Source organism: Rhinatrema bivittatum, chromosome 9, assembly GCF_901001135.1.
Source record: "Rhinatrema bivittatum chromosome 9, aRhiBiv1.1, whole genome shotgun sequence".
Classification (NCBI taxonomy): domain Eukaryota; kingdom Metazoa; phylum Chordata; class Amphibia; order Gymnophiona; family Rhinatrematidae; genus Rhinatrema; species Rhinatrema bivittatum.
This window is the reverse complement of record NC_042623.1, coordinates 106086792-106109294: the sequence shown is the minus strand read 5'-3', so window position 1 is coordinate 106109294 and position 22503 is coordinate 106086792. Positions and strand designations below refer to the sequence as shown.

Below are 22503 nucleotides of genomic sequence, written 5' to 3'. Positions count from 1 at the left end.
CAGCTGGGTCAGCCGGGAACCGCGAAGTATGGCGACACGTGTCTGCGAGCCAGATGCAGCCCTCAAAAGAGCCATATCTGGCTCGCGAGCCATGGGTTCCCGACCCCTGCAATATACAATGAGGCCAATATTCAGTAGGCTGTTTATTGGACAAGTTTTCTAGCTAAAGTTAGCTGGATAACTTTTCCTGTATATTCAGCGAGATAAACGTCTCACCTAATATAATTATTTAAGGTTAACCAGCTACAGACAGCCAGATAACCTTAACTGGCCATTGTTTAAATATGATTGCTTAGGACTAAAGTTATCAGGCCTTGTGTAGCTGGATAATTAGCTACACAAGTAGCATCTTAAAAAAAATAATGAGGACAGTCGACATTCCATTGCCCAGGTCCCCAGAAGCTTCTTAGGTCAGCGCTGCAGGCGCTGATGTTGATGACATCTTTCAAAGGGGCCTTTAAGCAGTGCAGAGCAGTGAGAGCTGGGACAGCTGACATTCTATCGCTTGGGACCCTGGGAGCTTGTTAAGAGTTCAGCGATGCAGGCACAGCTGAGGCCACCCATTGTTGATGACATCTTACATCGGGGGCCTTTAAGAAGCAGTGCGCCTCTGCTGGTGTACCTAAGCTGCATGCCAAAGGGGTGCACCCCTTATACAGACTTTTTTCTTCACCAGTGTGATGGGAAAGAAAAGGAAAGCAATTTCATCGATCCCAACCTCAAAGCATGGATCTATGGACTTACATGTCCATAGAGCAAATTCATTACTGCAAGCATATCTGATTTCCAAATTAAAAGAGACCTCCCTTATTCCAGAAGTGTGATCTCTACTACCAAGGCCCCAAATCTTGCCAGGTATGTTGATAGAAGGCTCCAATATCCACATACTTGTCCACAGTAATCTGAGTGGGAGTTGCACCCCCCCCCCTTCCATATTGTGCAGGGAGATGTAAATATGGTGAATTTCCCTGTTGTTGTGCAACCATTGGGAGATGGGGAAAGCAATTTCATCTGTGCCAGAGAATGTACAGTAACTGCTCTGGTTAGAACTGTGTGTGCTATTCTGGACCCTGTCAGTTTGCTACTGGAGGGGATCCTAGATAGATTCCTCTACTGATCCAGCCGAGATTTACCTAAGGGACATTTGAAAAGTGATATCTAGGATACAGACTACTTTGTCTAGTACTGTGAATCAGCTATGTGAGTACTCAGCTGGAGCTACTTCAGAATTATCAGATCTAGAGACTAGAACTACTACATAGACCAATGTTAATGCTTATTCTGGGGCAATTATCAACCTGCATTCTTAGCTGACTGCAGGGATTAAAGATAATGTGATTATTCACTACAAATGTGAAGCATTAGAGAGCAATGCCGTCTAGGATATTTCACCCCAAACTCTTTTTCTTTCAGATGAGTTGTTTAAGAAATATGTAACTGAGGTTCTTCAATTCACTCCTGAATTGCCTGCCAAGAGGAGGGTCGAAAGCTTAGAGGAAGGTGATTCGGCTTTTTTAGCTCCCTTCTCTAGTACCGATCTCTCACTCTTCCTTCAATCTTCATCTGATAATATAGCAACGAGAGGTACTTTTGTTGTTACATTTGCATTAGATTTGGATAAGGATATTTTCTTTCGTCAATATTTTAAATATAAAGAGGAGTTTATTTTGTAGACAAAATATTCACGTATTCACAGATGTTCCTAGAGAGATGAGGTTAAGAAAGAAACAGTTTCTCCAATTGAAATCTCAGGTTTTGGCTATTGGGGCTTCATTTTATCTAAAGTTCCCTTGCAAATGTGTGACAGGTTTCCAGGGTAACAGGTTTATTTTTATGGACTCTGCACTTCTTGAAGTATTCTTAGTGAACAAATGTTAATACTATGTTTGAGGTATTGAAGTTTAGGGAAAGATCCAGGGCTATTTTCTTTGATTATTTTCTTAATAAGCTGTCCCCTAGTAATGAGGACTTATTCAATTTTTTTTTGTCTGTATTAAGGGAATTGTTTATTGCTTGATATAGTTGATTTTCCTGTCTTAAATAATTTGTATGATGATGTAAAAATGTAATAAAAAATACATAAATAAATACATAAATAAATAAATAACAAAACCCCAAATTGCGGGCCTCTCGGTCCAATGCTCACAGCCCTACCACACGATTCTACCTCTCCTTTCCTCCTGCTGACCAAGAAAGGTGCTGCAATCCACAAAACAGCATGTAAAGTAAAATAAGACAAGCGCCTCCAGCCTGGGTATGCAGACCTGCCCCCTTCCTCCTTGCTAAAAAATCTGTATATTACCCCTTCTGTCCCCACCTCACACAAACAGCCGCACACACACTTTCCCACCCATCCATTACCTTCACCATCAGCCTCCTCGTCCTCCCAGGATTACTCTACTATGCGATCCTGGCTGCTTCCAGCGTTACTAAGGTAAAAATGCTGGAAGTGTACTTTTACACTATACAGTACACTTCCAGAGTTATTACCTAAGTAATTCGGGACGTGGCTGGGATCGCATAGCCTAGCTATCCCAGCAGGTTGAAGGGGCCGATGGTGAACCCCATCCCAGAATGCCCCTTTTATATCCGGCTGTAATTTAGCTGGATAACTCACTGAGGGGGTTATTTTCCAGCTTGCGTTACGGCCTTTTCGCATGCAAAAAACACCTTAATGCATGCGAAAAGCACCATAACGCACAGTGCAATGCTAATTTGGAAAAGGGGGTAGGGAGAGGGGGAGAGAGAGAGAGAGAACCTAGCTATAAGGCCCTTCTAATTGTTAGGTATTTATACCTCTATAGGAGGCCTACCTAGTCATTTCAAGGTGAGGTTTACGTAGTAGTGTAGGGGTTAGGGGCCACTTTGACATGCAGAGTGAGACGTATGAACAGAACAGTGCACTCTTTGATGACCTTCGGAGTGAGGAAACACACAAAGATGAGATCTGTACAATGTTCTCTCAACCTAGCTTGATGGACTCTCAACCTGGGTAAGATAGCATACATTGCGATAAATAGGCTATTACCATAAAACACGCCCCTCTTCCTATCGCATGCGATAATTTGATGAATCTAGCCCTGAAATTGCCAAATTAGCCATTTACACGGATAACTTTTCAGTTATCCGTGTAAATGGCTTTTGAATAACTAGCCAAATAATGCTAATTAGCATTATCCATTTTATAATTTTGTGATATACCATTGGAAATTGAGGGATTGTATAAGAATATTTAAAAAGACTGCATAAATGCTTTCCATTTACATTTCTAAGGTTCTTTGTTTTATTCATTTATTTACTATTGCAGAACCATTGCATCTTGGGCAGTTTGGCAGCACTGAAAGATTCCTGTAGGTTAGAGATTTCTGACCAGAATTATACATGTAACTTAGCCACACAGCTCTCAATAGGTACTTATGAGTGAAAATTTAGCCCAGACTTGAATGCCTCCAGTGCCACTTTTTTTTTTAATCTGGATAAATTTTGTGCACACACAATGAATTGTACACACCCAGTTTATCCACCCAGGAGGGAAATATATTCAAATTTTAGATTTTTGTGTGGCTAACGCCAGACGTTAGCAAGACAAAGCCTTTGAATATCAAATCAAAATAATCTGTATTTATGCTGCATCAAACAGAAAAATATAAATTTATAAAAGATTAAATCTAAATAAGGCAGTGCAAAACAGAGTTTGTTATATGTTGCCCAGGTGAACTTCTGCATACATTTACATTTCAGACAATGCTCTTAGATTTCTCTGTACTTTTCTTAACTGTGATTTTGCATTGACAACAGTTACATCAAATAAACAAGCACACATAATCACATTACTTAGGCTGCATAATTTACAGTGCTAATTGAAAGTGACAAAATCTGGCATGCAGCCAATTTTCAATAGATTTCTAAGCACACTGGCTTCTGTTTTTCCATTACTACAAATTGTCAAATATTTTACCTCACTGACATAGATCCCAGTGTCTTCCTCATCATCTGTTCTGTAGCAGACAGTCAGCCCCAGCTTTTCTTGACTGCTAACACGGCATAGTTCAACCTCCTGCAAGAAAAACACACACGGTATGGTATTCATCTTAGGGGAAAAGATCTACAGCAGAATGGAGAACTCCATGGCATTCTCTTGGTCAATTCTTGAGAAGATTTTAATCACATTTGGTTCCATTCAATATGTCTTCCAAAAAGCAAAGACTTTCCTTAATCTTAATCTTATACATTTTAAGAGATCATTACAAACGTGAGTGGTGCCTGTCATTGTACAGTCAAACATGAATGTCTTCTAATGTGAATTCTCATTCTCCTCCATCCTACATTAAAGAAGCACAGTTAAGTTAGAAGTCAGGAATAGTTTGGCATTTAACAAACTCAAAAAAATAAGAAATGCATCGATTTTGCTTCTTTTTTATTTTGCTTATTAAGAACTAGCTTATACTAGATTTTCTGCCATGACATGATGTGCCGACTAAGAGCATGGAAAAGGTACAGAGAAGGGCAACCAAAATGATACAGGGGATGGAACATTTCCCCTATGAAGAAAGGCTAAAGAGGGTAGGATTCTTCAGTTTGGAGAAGAGATGGCTGATAGAAGTCTATGAAATAATGAGTGGAGTGGAATGAGTAAATGTTAATCAGTTGTTTACTCTTTCAAAAAGTACCCAGGCCAGAAGACACAACATGAAGTTACTGGGTAATACATTTAAAACTAATAAGAAAACTTTTTTTTTTTACTTAATGCATAATTAAGTCCTGGAATTCATTGCCAGAGGATGTGGTTAAAGCTATTAGTGTAGCTGCATTTAAAAAAGATTTGGACAAGTTCCTGGAGGAAAAGTCCATTAACCATTAAGGTAGAGGTGCAGAAATCCACTGCTTATTTTTGGGATAAGCAGCTTGGAATATATAAATACTGGGATCCTGCCAGGTACTTGTGACTTGGTTTGGTCACTGTTGGAAACAGGATACTTGGCTTGATGGACCTTTGGTCTGACCCAAAATGGCAAGCCTTATGTTTTTATGATGTTCACCTCATACATCGATCAATCACACACCAATGTCATTCATGCTTTAATGTAAACTAACCACACACATGTAAACTAAGTTATAAAGCAGAAGCGGGTCCTTTGCTCACACAATAATTCACCCAGACCAATTTTAGAAGTATGTTTCACTTGGAAAGTGAGAGGATAACTTTCAAAGAACTCCACGCAGCCCCATGTATGTGCATATATGGCCACGTGGAGATCCGCTACAGTATTTTAATACATGTGCATATCAAGTACATGCAGATTATAAAACACATGGATGCCTATCCCCTACATACATGCATTTGTTTCCTTATGCACAAATATCTGCAATGCATTGAAAGCACATACTTTTCTTACCTATTTTAAGAACATACGTGCATATATTTCACATGCAAATAATCTCACTCGCGTAAACACTGTTTATGTGAGGAAGTTGGTGTATTTAAAAACACATATGTATAACTAAAATTACGTGAATCCTCCACTAGGTCCCTAATTCTTCTCATGGTATTCAAAACCCTCCTAGTTCTTCACTTCAAATTCTCAAGACCTCCCACCCAACTAATAGTAAACAATAGACAAGACTGATATAAATTGCACAACATAATTAGCAGGCGTAAAATTATGTGAATAAGTTGCCAAATATGCATGCATACATCTCTTATAAAATATGTGATGAGGTAGACTCACCTCCCTGTAAAAGAATGAGGAACAGAGGAAAGGGAGACAGGTTGCCAATCTCTAGGAAAAAGCAAGGATATGGTCTGAGCAAGAAAAAAATGTCACAGCTCTTTAAGATGGATGAGCTGGAACAGTGGGTACCACTCCCTAGGATCTTGGGTCCAGAGTGAAACATCCAAAGGGGCCCTAGTGGCAGGATCCCAAGACACAAGGTGGGAGCAGATCCTGAAGTCTGCACAGATAAGAGGGATAGAGGAGGAACAAAAATGGACTTTCTCCCCATAGACACAGAACCAGAAAGCCCTGGAACCAGAAACCTCGGCCTCAACAGAAGAGGAAGATGTTATGGAGACTGAGGATCCAGTCTTTGTAAGGAGGGCATGGACAGCTGAGGAAATATACAGTGATCAAGGGCAGCCTGTTCTTTCAAACTCTAACATGCAATGTAACACTGACTTACTGGGGTGGTTGCAGCTGAGTTTCTTTCCTTCTATGTTTTAATTGCTTATATATGGAGCAAGTGGAAAGTGGAAAAACCCAGGAGAAAGGAAAGGTTTGACACTCATCTTCAGAAGAGTGGTGAATTAGGGAGACCCTGTTGGGAGCTGCTCTAGATTAAGCAAGTCATTCGGAGAAACTGTGAGTTGTGTTCAGAATGGTATTCAGCTCTTCCACAACCAGCCAAAGAGACTGTGATTTGTTTAGGAGTTAAAAACTCAAATGTTTCACTTTTGAGTAAACTACAGTGGAAAACTACCTGTGGAAGTACAGCCTGTCTACTGCAATCTCCATATCAGCCTGCGGAGAGACTGGGTATGTCACAAATATCAACTTGGTCCCACTCTGGAATGCCCCTAGACTGTTCCTTTTAATTGTAGACTGCTACCTCTGTGGGAGGATCTCCTTTGTGGTCGAGGGTAATGATATTGTTTGTAGTCATCTCTTGTATGGTAGCAGGTCCTCTGTTGTCCCATAGAGCAGACAGTCCAATACCCTCCTCCCAACTAGCTGTTTAAAGGGATAGGGGCACAAAACCCACCCAGCACTATCTCCCAGGGCATGAAAGGGAAGCAAGGATAGGATAAAGGAATATGCTCTCCTTTTATGGTGACAACGTTAACAATTTGATTCTACTCTTAACAAAAAGCAATTACCAATAGTGTATTTTTTTCTTTTTTCTTATCTTTAAAGATAGATAAAGAGCTGGTTCAAGAACACAATCAAAATACTAAGATAAGTAACCCCTCTATTCTTAACTTTTCCTAACTACAATCTATTTATATCTTTCAGAGAAGTTTCTATGGATGAAGTGTGGGATGCTGGAGCTGATCTCCTATTAAGGTAAATATGTTTTATTTACTTTTCTGTTTGTTCTCATCTGTGTTGTATCTGTATTCTCCTTTGTGTTCTCTGTTCCTCTTTCTCTTGTTCTCTCGGATGTTTTGTTTTTGTTTATGTGTTAGTCTCTTTAAATGTGCCCTCTGTTGTTCAATCAATAGTGTTTGAGATAGTGTGTATACACACTTAGCTTTAGTATATTCTCTGGACCTGGCTAATTCTGCTGGGATTTGAGGTTGGGGAGCACTGGTAGCAGCTTTATCTTTGGTGACATATCTCCTCTTTTCCCTACTATCCTATACTTTATCAAATTAATAAAAAAAAGTAACTCCCTGCACTGGTGATCTTCTGCCAACTGATGTTAGTGTGTTCCCTAAGAGAATATGGTTCCAACGGCTTAGTGACACTGTGTAACTTGTCTATTTAAAACAAAGGATACTTGAATTTCCTTACTTTAGGACAAGGACAGGGACTCGCTGTTTCAGCCTTAACCTTTCATACTTTTCTTTTATGCAGGGTGACTATGGAGACTAGACTGACAGCCACGTCTTTATTAAATGTGATTGTTTGATAACTTGCAACTGCCTACAGTGATGTACACTGTGGTGCCTTTATTTCATTGTTAGCCGTGCCAAGATCTGTCACATAGAAAGAGAAGAAGGTACTTTCCCGTACAGATGGTATCCACTGTTCGCTAAATGATACTAATCTTTTCTGAGGAAGTTTCCTTGTTATAAACAGTAAAGATACTTTGTATCAAGGTTGAAATTATGTTCTTTGATTCACCTTCACAAATGTTGCCACTCTCACTTGCATTATTCTGTAGCTTTTATGATGCTGTGCCACAGATTCCACTGGCTCCGACGCCTGCCTTAAGCTGATGCTAGTTCCGGCCGAGTCAGCTACACTTAACAATTACCACTTCTCTATTCTTCACCTTACCTTAGCCAGTTATCTTCTTTAAATATAATCTATCACATTCATTCACTCATTCATACACTTTCCCACTCCTATCCTTGTCAGAGTTAGGAAACCTTTAGGGCCTAGGAGAGGAAAAAACAGCATAACGCTACTGCTCTCATCAAAATTCTCTGGGCTATGGGTGCAAATTCAAAACTGCCACTCATACTCTAAGAAAGGGTAGATTTTCAAAGGTGCGCGCATGTTATATAATCCGGGGGCCGTGCCGGATTTTATAATCTACGTGAGCATGTGCGGGAGGCGCACACAAGGGGGGGGGGAATAATGCAATTTCCACGCGGTGACGCATCCTGCTACTCTTTACTTTGTCAATGTGGCCTACTACATCTTCCAGGTTCACAGTGATTTGGTTCAGTTCATCTGACTCATCAATGGAACCGGTATCTCCCTAACATCCTCATTAGTAAACACAGAAGCAAATAATTAATTTCGTCTTTCTGCAATGGCCTTATCTTTTTTTTCGATTCCTCCCCCCCCCCATCTTTCCTTCCCTTCCCCTGTCTAACCCACCCCCAGCCCTAACTAAATCCCTCTCCCTTACCTTTTTTTGCAGGAGTTTCGCCTGCCAGCCGGCTGCCAGCACATCATGCCCCGGCACAGGCTGCTGTGCCAGAGCACTCGGGACCGCTCCAGCCCGCCGCCCCGCCCTGCCCATTTTGGAAAGCCCTGGGACATACGCGCGTCCTGGGGCTTGCGCTCAGCACGCGCAGGGGTAGGTTTTCGGGGGTTTCGCGTGTAACAATTTATCCTGCTTCTAACTACAGATATCTCCTATTATCTATGAACCCTGTTTTTCAGTATACCTAACTTTTAGTATATCTTGTTTTTGTTTAGACTAATTTTATATGTCAGTTTCTCAGTTGGTTTAATGTAATTTATCAAATTTCAATGTAACAGGTTGTTATAATGTAAACCGGAGTGAAGGCAACTCTGCTATACCTCGGTATATAAAAAATGCTAAATAAATAAATAAATAAAATAAAAAATAACACTTTGAAAATTCTACCCCAATGTGTGTTGTTTTGAAAATGCAAAACTACGCATGTTGTTGCCCTTCCTGATTTATCCTCAACTCCAAGGCCACCTTCGTTTTGCTTGGGTAAAAGTATGCATGCTGTTGATTTCTACGTGCACTTTTACTTGGGGAAAGGATGAGTAATTTTCAGGCAGCCAATTTTCTGAGATAAATGTCTTCTAAAAATTGCACTGCCAATGATAGTACTCTATTTTCTTTATAAGAACTGAATGGAATTAACTAATGCACACCATTTACACATGTTTATTTATTTATTTTATTTTAAAACCATTTGTTACCTGTCCTTCCTATATTCAGGGCGGGTAACAATTTCAATTTAGGGCTACACGACATGACTTGACATATGATCAAGTTGAATAGGCTTTCCAACATAGGTACATTTTTAGCGCCTTTTTGAAGAATTTGGGTTCTTTAATTGTTCTGACTTCAGTAGGGAGGGAGTTTCAAAATAAAGAGACTGCTACTCTCGGAGAGGGAGCATCAAGCGGACTTTTGTTCGCTGATCTCAGAGCTCTTGTAGGGATATGTATCTTGAAAATGGATGTGATCCAGGGAGGATTTAATGTTATAAAGGAGACTGTGAATAATGACCGCTACCTTATATTGGATTCAATAAGTAATAGGTAACCAGTGCAATGATTCTAAAACCGGAGTTATGTGATCATGGGAGGGAAGGTCAGTAAGAAGTCTTGCTGCTGAGTTTTGAAAAATTTGAAGTGGACAAAGTATGTAACCTAGGAGACCAAGAAAAAGTGAATTACAGTAGTCAAGGCTGGAAAAGAGTAATGATTGTAAAACTGTAGGAAAGTCATCTAGGTTGAGTAATGGCTTCAAATTACGTAATAACCTGAGCTTAAAAAAACGAGGATTATGTCAGAGATTTAATATGTTCGTGCACAGAAAGAGCAGGATCTAAAAGAATGCCAAGGTTGCGAGCTATTTTTGAGCATGGGATGACTTTGTTCATAAAGGTAATTAGAGTTGGGGGTGGATGATGGGGGAAAACGGGATAATTCAGTTTTGAAAATAATTAATACAAGTTTGTTAATCATGAGCCAGTTCTGAATGATAGATAACCAGTGTATAATCAATTTTTCAGGTTTGATCCACGAATCCTTGAAGGGAAAGAAAAAGGAAAGAAATGGTTCATCACCATTTAAATAAAACAATCTGAGTCACAGAGAGGTAAATTTTCAGCTGGCAGCTCAGCTAGTTGGCTATCTTAGACTAAATTTCAATCGCAGCCAGGCTAGCTAATAAGATTGTGGCTATAAATTGTCCTAAACTAGTTGAAAAGGCTTGTCAGAAATGATGGGCTAGGATGTTTTCTGCACCTGTGCCTCCCTGCCCTTGCTTGTCTGCTGGCCTTTTCGGACCACTTCTCCTCACAACAGCACCAAGAGAAGTGCATGCAAGTACTTACATGCCTGGGCGCATGTTCAGATCCAGTGCTATGCAACTTTGCTTCTGCTATGGAGGATGCGTAAGTTAATAAAACAAAACAGGCATCCCTGAGTGGGTCTGGGGTATTTGGGGAGAGTACAGGCTAAGGAACCAGAGGGGTTTGGAGGATGTAGCTTTAGACTGGGAGAACTGGTGGATGAACTGGTGAAACTGATCATGGCAGGGACGCGCACGCCTGTTATAAAATTCCCCCCACTTGTGCGGCTCATAACCGACTTTACACGGCGGTGTGCACCCACTTGCAAAACTGGGTGCACACATATGCGCATCCAGGCTATTTTATAACATACGCACTGACTTATGGCTGCAGGAGGGTATTACAAAAGTAGACAAGGTATAGATTCCCTTACAGAGAGGTAGAAAGGAAGAGACCTGGAAAGCTAGCAGTCCTTCTGGTGCTACATTAACTCAAAGTCCACTGCAAATCCTCAGGAGATGTTAAGACAGCAATGACACTTCCTTGCAAGCTACTATTTATGCATGCCTGAGTAACCAGGGTAGGTTTACTCACACCTAATGGGAATCAGGCTGGGCCTAGCCCTGCCCACAGTTCCTGGGACACTAGTAAATCCTAATGAGCCAGCATAGCTTCTCCAGCAAGAAAAAAGGGGTGGTGGGGGGGGGGGGAGAGAAGAGAAGTCAAGATTGAAAAGTCTCATTCATCTTCCAGTACCACATTACAAGGGAGCGAAGACTCTCCATCTAGTGCAGTTGACACTGGGGGGAATGGAATCTGATAATCCTTTCTCTGACCCCGTCTCAGTGTAACGTAGCTCTTCCTCACTACCATACTGATCAGATGGGTCCATGCTGGAATTCAATTTTGGTGTCTTTTTCCCCCAGTGATGGGTGGCTGGCCCCTTGTTGGCAAACTTTCATTTTTTATCCTCAAAAAGGCTCCTCCTGGAAAGGTAACCTCCTCAGGCTCTGATAGCAGTCCTTCTTGCAGGCCCTGGGATAGTGCCCACAAATCTTTCTGTATAATGTTTCATCCAGTTTGGCTAAGGTGGGTAGAACCTCTGTATCCAGCTTTTCCATTTGGGAGATTAGTGGCTTCACTTTTTTTTTCCTATTTCCTAAATATAGGTTTTTCAAATTTGTTCCATCTGTTTAAAGCATTCTCGTTGTTGGATTTGTGCCACCTGGGATTGTTGTAGAGGCTATCTGTTCCATCCAATCTTTGCCTCCATTGTTTTGAGAATCGGCTCTATCCTGTAGGTCACCAGATGTTTGATGACTCTCTCTTTGGGAAGCCATATTATTTTTTTGGAAAGGTGTCCCAGTAGGGGCATCGTGTCACAAAATGTCCCAAATTTCCACGGCTGATATAGCGGGAAAGGGGCCATGGTTCTGACCATGGAGCCTCGCCACATGCATTTGGACCCCAGGAGGGAGTGATACAGACTTGCATTGGTTCTGGTGCCTTTTGTCAGAGGAGGCTTAACCAGCTCAAGATCCCTTGCCTTTCCCCTTACTGCTCCCCCAAGCTGGTGTTGATATGTATACAGATATTAATTAACTTCTCTAAGGCTCAATCCAGGCCAGTTCATCTTTAATTGCCTCCCTCAGTCCTAATCAGAACTGGTGCCACAATGGCTCTTCACCCCAGCCCACATCCGGCTGAAGTTCCCGAAAACCAGCGATGTAGGACAAAACAGAGCAAATTCTTGCCATAATCATAGCAGCCTGCATTCTGCTGTTTCTGGTGAAGGTCAGAAAACATCTTTTTGAATTCTTGGAGGAAAATCCCCCATGTGGTGTTTGGGTCCCATTCCATTTCAGGGCATCTCCAGTCAGTAGTGTAATTACCCAACATAGCTTTCCATGCATCATCTGCAAAGAAATCTGAATAAAATTGGAAGTGTAAATTACATTGGTACAGGAACTCCTGAAATCATCCCCTGTTCCCTTCAAAGCACTCAGGAGGTACAAATTTGGGGTTGGACAGTTTTTTTCCCCAGAGCAAATTTCAATGAGATATGGGCTGTTTCCAATTGCTTATACTTTTGCTCCCATGTTTTGGCAACCTCCTGGAGTGCCTGCATTTGTTGGGATAAAATGTATATTTGTTGGTGCTATTCTTTAATGGTATCTTCAAGTGTAGCCATAATCAGGGCAGTGAAGAAAGGAAAAGCTGACTTTTCCTAGGCCACTTTCCACAAAATCCTTTGCTGTAACTGTCTCTACCTGCAGACTGGCTGCTCACAACCACAAACAAAAAAATAAGCAAAAGAAACTCTAGCTGCACAGAGCTCTAACTACCTGAATTTTCTTTCCTGAACTATTGGTATCTAAAAAGAAAAAAAACCCCTAAAGTTGTGGATCTCTCAAAAAAAAGGGCTGGCACAATCTGTCAGGGAAAAAAGGACCACACAGTAGCTGCACTTGCACCGATTCTTTAATGCAGAAAACCAAAGCAAAAACAAAACAGATATTTCCTGACTTAAGGCTGCGGGAGGGAATAACTATAGCAGACAAGGCAAGTCCACTGCAAATCATTGGGAGATCTTGTGCCAGCAATGGAGCTTCCTTGCAGGCTACTATTTAAGCACAGCTGTGTAACCAGGATGGGTTTACTCACAGCCAATGGGAGTCTGGCTGGGCCTAGCCCTGCTTACAGTACCTAGGATGATACTAAACCCTTACTTCCTCTATTCCTTATTAGCCAGCATAGCTCCTCCAGCAGGACACTAGACCTGCCTTATACAAAGCCAGGGGTTCAAAACCCTGCAATTCCTCCCACTAAATTTAGATGTTGAGAGAGGAGAATTTTCACTCAGCAGGATCTAGGCTCCTAGAGCCATTCTAAGGCATCTAGCTTCCACGGAATATTGGTTGCCTAGTGGCAGTATTTTAGATGGGTCTTTTTAAACAATAATGAAGAGGGTAATTAGGGAATATGATAAATCAGTAATTTGAACTCTAAAAGTAATATACTTTTCACGCTACCCTGGAGGTTCTGGATTTCAGCTTTCTATCTAAAAGCCTAAATTTGGCTTCCAGAACCTTCCTCCCACATTCTCCTATGGCGTTGGTGCCCACATGGACCACGATAGCCAGCTCCTCCCCAGCACTGTCTATAATCCTATCTAGGTGACGCATGAGGTTCACCACCTTTGCACCAGTTAGGCATGTTACCAGGTGATCCTCACGCCCACCAGCCACCCAGCTGTCTACATTCCTAATAATCAAATCACCAACTATGATGGCCGACCTAACCCTTCCCTCCTGGGCAGTAGCCCTGGGAGACACATCCTTGGTGCAAGAGGAGAATGCACCACCTGGAGAGCAGGTCCTTGCTACAGGATCATTTCCTGCTGCACCAGGTTGATGCTCTCCCATCATGAGACCTTCTTCCTCCAAGGCAGCACCAGGGCTGCCAGACTGGAGTTGGAACTTGGCTACTATGTCCCTGAAGGTTTCATCTATATACCTCTCTGTCTGCCTCAGCTCCTCCAGGTCTGCCACTCTAGCCTCCAGAGATTGGACTTATTTTCTGAGAGAAGGGAGCCCTTTGCCTCGGAAGCACACATACAACTTCTCACCGGCAGTTAAAAAAATCATACATGTGACACTTGATGCAAAAGACTGGGAGGCCCCCTCTTGCTGCTGGACTGCTGCCTTCGTCTTAAATTTATTCAGTTCCTAGTTACGTTTTAGGTTGCTATGGGAGTAGGAATGCATACAATTAGGGTCCTTTAATTTTATTAGTGTATTCACTACATATCTGGTAGTGACCTACAAGGGAATGATCAAACTCTTAAAAGGTGTGTGGAATTTCTGAGTTTAAGTTAAAAGGCTGATTAAATTTTTTTTTTTTTAAGTGTGAAAGTGATACCTGCCTATAAATTAATGGATGAGCTAGGGGTAGGTGGGAGAGGGGTGGGAGGGTTGGGAAATACAAACACACAAACTTCTGTTTGTTGCTTGACTTTCTGACTACCTATTTAAAACAAAACACACAAACACACTAAATAATGTACCCCAATAGTTTACTTCTCCCCAATACTTGTCCAAGCAGTTCTTCCTGATTCTTTCCAGCCACCAGCAATGTGATCCTCTCCTCTCAGTGCTACAATAAGCATGACAACTTATTCAAGTAAGGTAAAGAGTGTCCTGAGTTTGGCACTGAAGAAAAAATAAGCATACCAAATAGAGGCATGTTTAAAACCAGCACTAATTAATGTATCTAGAGGGAAAGAACACTTGAGCAGAATTGCAAAATTAGGAAGGAATTACAGCAACAAAACTGCTTCAATTACTGCATCAAGGTGTACATTTAGGAATAAGAGAGCTTGCAGTTCCTTTGAGGACTATATGAGAGCCTAAATAAACCATAAATGATTAAGACTGGGACCTTTAAATCAAAGTAAATGAGAAGCTGTGCACAAATTGAGATCTATTGACTTTCATTGTCCTGGCAAAACAAAGAAGGAACTCCCTGAAATGAAAATTGATAGGGGACCCCAAAGGATTCCGAGGCGTACACATATTTTTCCTTTGTAACTCCTTCAACTTAGAGTGACATTGAATATTAGAGATGCACACTCTTATTTTTTTCGTCTTTTGTTTTTCAGCAATTTATTGTTTGTTTTTCATTTTCAGGATTTTTGTTTTAATTCTTTTGTTTGTTTGCTTGCTTGTTTTTTTCTTTTTTGGGAAACTGCGCACTAGTTGTTAATAAGAACATAAGAACACAAGACTTGCTGTACTGAGGAAGACCAAAGGTCCAACAAGCCCAGTATCCTGTTATCATCAGTGGTTAAGCCAGGTCATAAGTTCCTGGCAGGATCCCCGGGGTAGATAGATAATACACCCTGGGGTAGATTTTAAAAGGGTTACGCGCATAATGTATGCGCATAACCCTTTTAAAACACCCCTGCACGCGCCAAGCCTATTTTGCATAGGCTCGGTGGCGCACGCAAGCCCCGGGGCTTCGCTAGGGGGGGCGTATCGGGGGTGTGTTGGGTGGGCGGCTCAATGTTCGGGGCATTCCGGGGGGCATGGTGCCGGCCCGGGGGCATTCTAGGGGCGTGGCCGAGGCCTTCGGAACAGCCCCCAGGTTGGGAGATGGCGCGCCAGCAGGCATAACTTTTACAACAACGGTAAGGGGGGGGGTTAGATAGGGCCGGGAGGGGGGGGGGGGGGTTAGGTAGGAGAAGGGAGGGGAAGGTGGGGGTGGGTGGAAGGAAGGTTCCCTCTGAGGCCGCTCCGATTTTGGAGCGGCCTCGGAGGGAACAGGCAGCGCGCACAGGGATTGGCGCGCACACGTTGCACAAATGTGCACCCCTTTGCGCATGCCTACCCCGGATTTTATAAGATACGCGCGGCTACGCACGTATCTTATAAAATCCGGCGTACTTTTGATTGCGCCTGGTGTGCAAAAGTATACAAAAGTATGCGCGCGCGCTGTTTTTTAAAATGTACCCTCCTATTTGCTAATAGTGTGCACTATTTCCCCCAGAAATGAAAAATTGATGAAATTTTTTGCAGATCATTTGAAACACAAAAATGAGCTTATTCATCATATTTTAAACACAAAGGGGTAGATTTTTAAAGAAGTATGCACGGGGTACATTTGTGCGTGCTACCCGGCACGCACAAATGTACACGCAATTTTATAACATGTGCGCGCTGCTGCGCGCATGTCATAAAATCCGGGGTCAGCGCGCGCAAAGGGGTGCACACATGTGTACCTTGCGTGCGCCGAGCCCTAGGGGAGCCCCGATGGCTTTCCCCATTCCCTCCGAGGCCGCTCTGAAATCGGGAGGGAACTTTCCTTCCACTTCCCCCCACTTCCCCTATCTAACCCACCCCCCAGCCCTATCTAAATCCCCCCTACCTTGTTTTCAATAGTTACACTCACCGGCCGGCCTCCGCTGTGCCAGAGACCTTGGGCCCACCCCCGGACTGCCCCCAGACCTGCGCCCCACCCACGTTCTTTTCCCGCCACATTTTCAAAGCCCCAGGACATACGCGTGTCTCGGGGCTTGCGCGCGCTGCCGAGCCTATGCAAAATAGGCTCGGCGCACGCAGAAGGGTTATGAAAGGATTATACGCGTATATTACGTGTGTAATCCTTTGAAAATCTACCCCTAGCATTTCAAATGAATGCACATCCCTATTGAATATCTCTGCAACAGTTCTTTTGAATGCATGGTTCCGTAAGTCAATATGAGCATGTTGGACAGACTGTGGGGTGATTTTATTTAAATGATTTGTTACACTGAAAGATTAAGTTTTAAAGCCTCAAGAGACTGCATTGCTGGGGACACTTGCTTAATTGATGAATACATATGGAAACTTCCTTAGCCAGGACAAAACTATCAGGATACTTTTGTGTGGACTTAGCTTGCCTTGGTCCTCTTTGTGAGGTAAGTAGAGCTTGCAGGTTTTCTAGGCATATGAAATATAGTATGGCATAAAGTTTAGCAATTTTTCTAGATTATATTTCAACAACTGCATAGTATGATCATAGAGTTTCCACATACCCAACAACACCTGGCTATAAAGGCAGGGACTAGAACAGTAAACCAAAATCACACATTCTTGGCCCATATCTATCACGATCTGTACATAGGGCTTTGCAATATCTGATAACAACAACATAAAACAGGCATTCAGACAGCCATTCTCAAAGCTTTTCATGTGCATAAACAGCTGTTCACCCATGGAAAAAAAAACTGACTAAAAATTCCCCACGCCCCTCTGTATGTAAAAGCATAATCATTGTTCACCGCACAAGTGACTTTTATTCACATTCAAAATGGGGCAGAGTCAGGGTGGGGAGAAATCAGGCAAAGTTTCCACAGGTATATTGGTACTTGTTTTAAATGTACATCAGTGCACTGGACCCGCCGTCTCCCCACCAGCCAGATTTTCAAAGGGAAACCCCACGAAGCACTATATATGAAGCAAAAAATGTGTTTAGAGAGAAAAAAAAAGACATAATTCCTAACTCTAATTCTTTTGTCTCTGAAAATAGCCAGCTTCCCTTCTGGTGGTTTGATGGCAGTGCTGCATATTGTCATATGGGAGATCTATATTTGATTTCTGAGCCTGGCTTCTGCTCTCTTAGGGGGTCATTTTTCAAAATGTGATAAGGCGTTTTCGCATGCGTTAAGGGCTTATCGCATGCGAAAAGCCCTGTTAACGCATGCGATAGGCCCTTACCGCATGCGAAAATGTGTTTACCGCATGCGATCGCACCATATCGTATGGTGCGATGCAAATTCATAAAATAGGAGGAGTGGAGAGTGGGCTGGGTTAGCCTGTCTGTGAAAAGCTATTGCACAGCTGTAACATCGATTTTAACTACACCTCTTTGGATTGCGTTAGCTGCCGTGACTGTGTGGTAAGGTTTCATCGCCATTTGTGATGTCTCCCGTAAGTCCTATTTCAGCTGAATTGACAGGTTCAGAGCCTTGGGGAGAGAGAGAGAGAGAGAGAGAGAGAGAGAGAGAGAGAGAGAGAGAGAGAGAGAGAGAGAGAGAGAGAGAGAGAGAGAGAGAGAGAGAGAGAGAGAGAGAGAGAGAGAGAGAGAGAGAGAGAGAGACTGACCAAAATATCATGGCCCATAGATAGGTATTTGTATCCCTATGGTAGGCCCACCTAGTAACTCGAGGTGGGGATTAGGGAAGAGTGTAGGGGGTTAGGGGCCACTTTGACATTCTACGTGACACCTACAAACAGAACAGTGGTCTCTTGTGAAGATTTGCTGGCCTTCGGAGTGAGGAAACTCACTCCAAGATGAGATTTGGGCAATGTTCTCTCAACCTAGCTTGATGTTACCCAGGTAGAGAGTCCATCAAGCTAGGTTGAGATAACATTGCCCAAATCTCATCTTGGAGTGAGTTTCCTCACTCCGAAGGCCAGCAAATCTTCACAAGAGACCACTGTTCTGTTCGTAGGTGTCACGTAGAATGTCAAAGTGGCCCCTAACCCCCTACACTCTTACCTAATCCCCACCTCGAGTTATTAGGTGGGCCTACCATAGGGATACAAATACCTACCTATGGGCCATGATATTACAGCCAGTCTCTCAGTCTCTCTCTCTCTCTCTCTCTGGACCATTAAAAATGGTCCCCCAGAGGTTGAATGCAGGAAATACAACAGGTCTGGCACTTATCGCAGAATCTGAAATGTTATCGCAATTTGTACTAACTTAGCTCTTCGCACAGGTAATTAGTGCAAATTGCAATAAATGCTATATTGGCATAAAACATGCCCCTTTTGCTATCGCATGCGGTACTTACTGCATTTTGATAAATCCACCCCTTAGACCGTACAAGTCTGGGGATTTTATACAGGCAGTGTTCACAGCCCCAAGGAGGAGGAGAAGAAGAAGACCTAGTCATTGCACAATGAGGACACCCCAGAATGCATGATAACCAGGGTCCAAAGCGAGCTAAAAACTGAGGTACCTGGTCAAGGACTATATCTGCAATGGTTGAACTAGACAGGAAGAAAGGAGGAAGGAAAAATTTTTAAAAATCTGAAAAAACACTAGGTAGTTGTGAATGAAGGTTCATGAGTCACTGGGCCCAGTAGAAGTTGGTTTCAAATGATTGGGAAACCCAAATGAGCAGGAAGAATCAGTCAGACCAAAAGAAGAATTTGCCAACTATTGACCCTAAATATTTAACCTATAGAATACCTGAAACTGTAAGTGCAGAACCTAAGTCAATCAAAAGCCAATTAGTGCCAAATAACTGTTTTCTCTGTAACTGTGAAGTTATAGGAATTAACTTCAAAGCAGATATGCTAATCCAGGGCTTCTGATACACTGAGGGTTTCTACTTAATGGCTGCAGTGAAAACACAGAACTATTTCTCAAAAAACTGCCACGGTCATCAGTTTTCCAGCTGGATTCCTGACAATCTGTCTCTGAAAACTGCTGTGGCTTGGATTCTGTCCTTAATTTAAAATGTGTTCCTTATACAATTTAGCTCCTGTTAAAGAAATGACAACCCTCCATTGAAAATAAGCATCTCCTGTTCCCTAAAGACCTAGTAGTAGCCTTGGCATTGATTTAAAAGACATGAATTCCTTTGTAGGCTGAAACTACTATTACTTAATTAACTATTCATTCGGCAACTTCATTTTCAGTGAAGAGTTTTATTAAAAAACCAAAAGAAAAAGTTACCTATTCTTTTCCTTATGAGAAAATCAATGAGGCAATGACATACATTTGAATCAGACTGAGGGTCAGATTCAATCTAGAAAAATTGTGAAAAAAAAAAAAAAGAAAATGATGATTTGTGCATATGTGGGAAATGTAGGCTTTGTGAAAAAAAAAAAAAGCCCTAAAGTTAATGCTAAACAAGTTAAAAAATTAAAAACACACTATGGAGCCTTCTCTGATGCAAAGTTTTAGTTTTCAGGAATGGGCCTTTTTACAGTACTTAATTCTGAAGAATCGTGTTTTGGGTTTACAATTCCAAATTTGCAGTTGTTCCTGTCGCCTAGAAGTCTAAGATATCCAGAGAACAATCCAGCATATCTCAGGTTCTTGCTAGAAAGGAGAAGAATGAAATTTATGACAGGATATGATCTGAATCCTAAATACAACAGATCTTTATTTTTTTTGGGGGGGGTGGGGGACAGACAGGCGATGTAGCCTCCTAATTAAGCCCCACCTATACTTACAGGTGCTAGCATCATAATGACTCCTCCAATTCCACAGGACAGAATGAGACCTGATTAATTAAACATTAAGGGGTGAATTCTCAAATTATAATGTGCATAAAAATTAGCATATACACATGTAAGTAGCATCTAATTGTATATTCTGTATTTTATAAGCATCAAAAATTCACATGTATTTTCACTTTCACACACACAAATCTGTGCATATAAAAGGGGCAGTCTGGATTGGGGCCAACATCTATGTTACATTTGCCAACTTACTCAAGTATTTTTATACCTGCTAATTTTCCAGCATAATTGATATCTGCCATGTTTATTGGGTAATACTGACTGGGTGGGAGGTCTGGATGAACAGGGGGGGAATTCAGGCTAAAAACCATGATGGATTCGATGACCTGGAGAAGATCTGGTTGAACTGCTGGACTAATTAGTAAATTGGTTAATTTATTTATTTAAACGTTTTTTATATACCGGTATTCGTCGAAACATCATATCGGTTTACATGGAACTGAACATAGAAAGTACAAATAACAAGTACACACGTTTTAAATTGGCTGACTTAGGCACGCAAATCAGGATTTATGCAAGTATCTTCTACTTTACGTTTAGATGTAAAATATGTACATGTATATTTTTTAATAGGTAGGAAAAGTATGCACGTTCAGTCCTCCACAAGAAACAGAGCCATAGCCAAACTGTCCTCCACAAGAAACAGAGCCATTTCCATTGCTGGCCCAAATCTATGGAACTCCTTACCACAACACCTGAGCTCACAAGAAAACCTTAAAGCTTTTAAAAAAGAACTCAAAACATGGCTTTTCAACCAAACACTCAAGGATGGCATAGGATAGCACAACAGACCACACCTACTGCATCTCATCTCCGAGTTTGCAATGTCATTTCAGTGACTCTCTCTCTGACTCACCAAATCCTCACCTATCATCTCCCTCTAACAATTCCTCCCCATACATAATTTGATCACGGCTATATACCTCGTTATATGATTTATATCATTGGCTTGGTTTTCTATCTATTGTACTAAGTTATTGTTCAATACCAGTTCATGTTACTGTTTAAATGCGTTAGATGTAACAGGTTGTTATAAATGTAAACCGGAGTGAAGGCATTATTTGCTATACCTTGGTATATAAAAAAACTCCTAAATAAATAAATAAATAAATAAATATGTAGTTTCAATGCACTGCATGTATTCAAACACAAGCCTGTATATGTGTCTATATTGCAGGGTAGAGAGACACATATTTTATAAAATGCACATATATGATATAATGATATACATGAGTTATAAAATACTCGTGCAGATCTGATCGTGGTCATATATGGGGCCACTCACATTACTTAGAAAGTTATTCTCTAAGGAGGTAATTTTCTAAAGGATTTTAAACTGGGTTTTACATGTGTAAAGGGACATTAAGCATATAAATGAGCTTTTGAAAACTGCTACTTTTATGTGTGTAACTCCTTTAAAAATGTATTCCATAAGGTTGAATTTTCAAAAGGTTTTATGCACATGAATGTGCTCTATGCATGTAAATTGACTTTTGAAAATTGCTACAATATTGCGCCTTTAAAAATGCTCCTTTAAAATTGCTCCTTTAAAAATGCACTCCTAAGCTTTTATTTAATATAAAACTGAACAATCTATCTTGTTGGAGGATCTCAATTACAGAGGTCATTTTTCTGGCTTGATTCAAGACCTGCAAACTTATTTTGAAAGGGAAGGGGTTTTTTTTCAATGCTTTTATTTTGTTTATTTTTGAAAAAGGGATATTGTTTACATTTCTTTTCTGTTTGCTGGTATTATTAATACTTAGCTTTCTAGAGAGGAATTTCAGAAGGGAAAGGACTGCTTTACTATTAGGTTTTTTTTCTTCTGCATTTAGATTTAGTAGTTGAAAGGGAAAGTTTCTTTAAAGTCTTGGGAGTTAAAAGGAGCTCATTCTTGTGCTAGTACTAATTGTATCAGGGCCTGAGTTCTGTATATAGGTTAGCCATAGTAAGAAAAATCAGCCAATCTTAGAGGAGCACAATTACAAAGGTAATTTATTTGGCTTGATTCAAGTGCAGGAACCTTATTTTGAAGTAAGGATATTTATTATTTTTTTCTTCACTGCTTTTGTTTTGTTTATTTTTGAAAAAGGGATATTATTTACCTTGCTTTACTGTTTACTAAGTATTAGTACTGCTTAGGTTTCTAGGCAGAAATTTCAGAAAGGAAAGGGTTGCTTTCCTATTAGGTTTTATTTTCTTCTGACTTTAGTTCCCTCTCTTGTACCCTTACCTACCATTTTAATT

At 41.2% G+C, this 22503-nt stretch overlaps 1 protein-coding gene across 5 annotated transcripts in view; it reads right to left on the bottom strand.

Moving 5' to 3' along the window:
- Window positions 1-22503, bottom strand: part of PDZRN4 (PDZ domain containing ring finger 4) — a 940417-nt gene that overhangs the window by 132754 nt on the left and 785160 nt on the right. For all 5 annotated transcript variants that reach the window (XM_029616542.1, XM_029616543.1, XM_029616541.1 and 2 more), the window contains one exon: window positions 3959-4057. In XM_029616542.1, the coding sequence (XP_029472402.1) occupies window positions 3959-4057 (99 nt within the window). The remainder of the gene's footprint in view (window positions 1-3958; window positions 4058-22503) is intronic.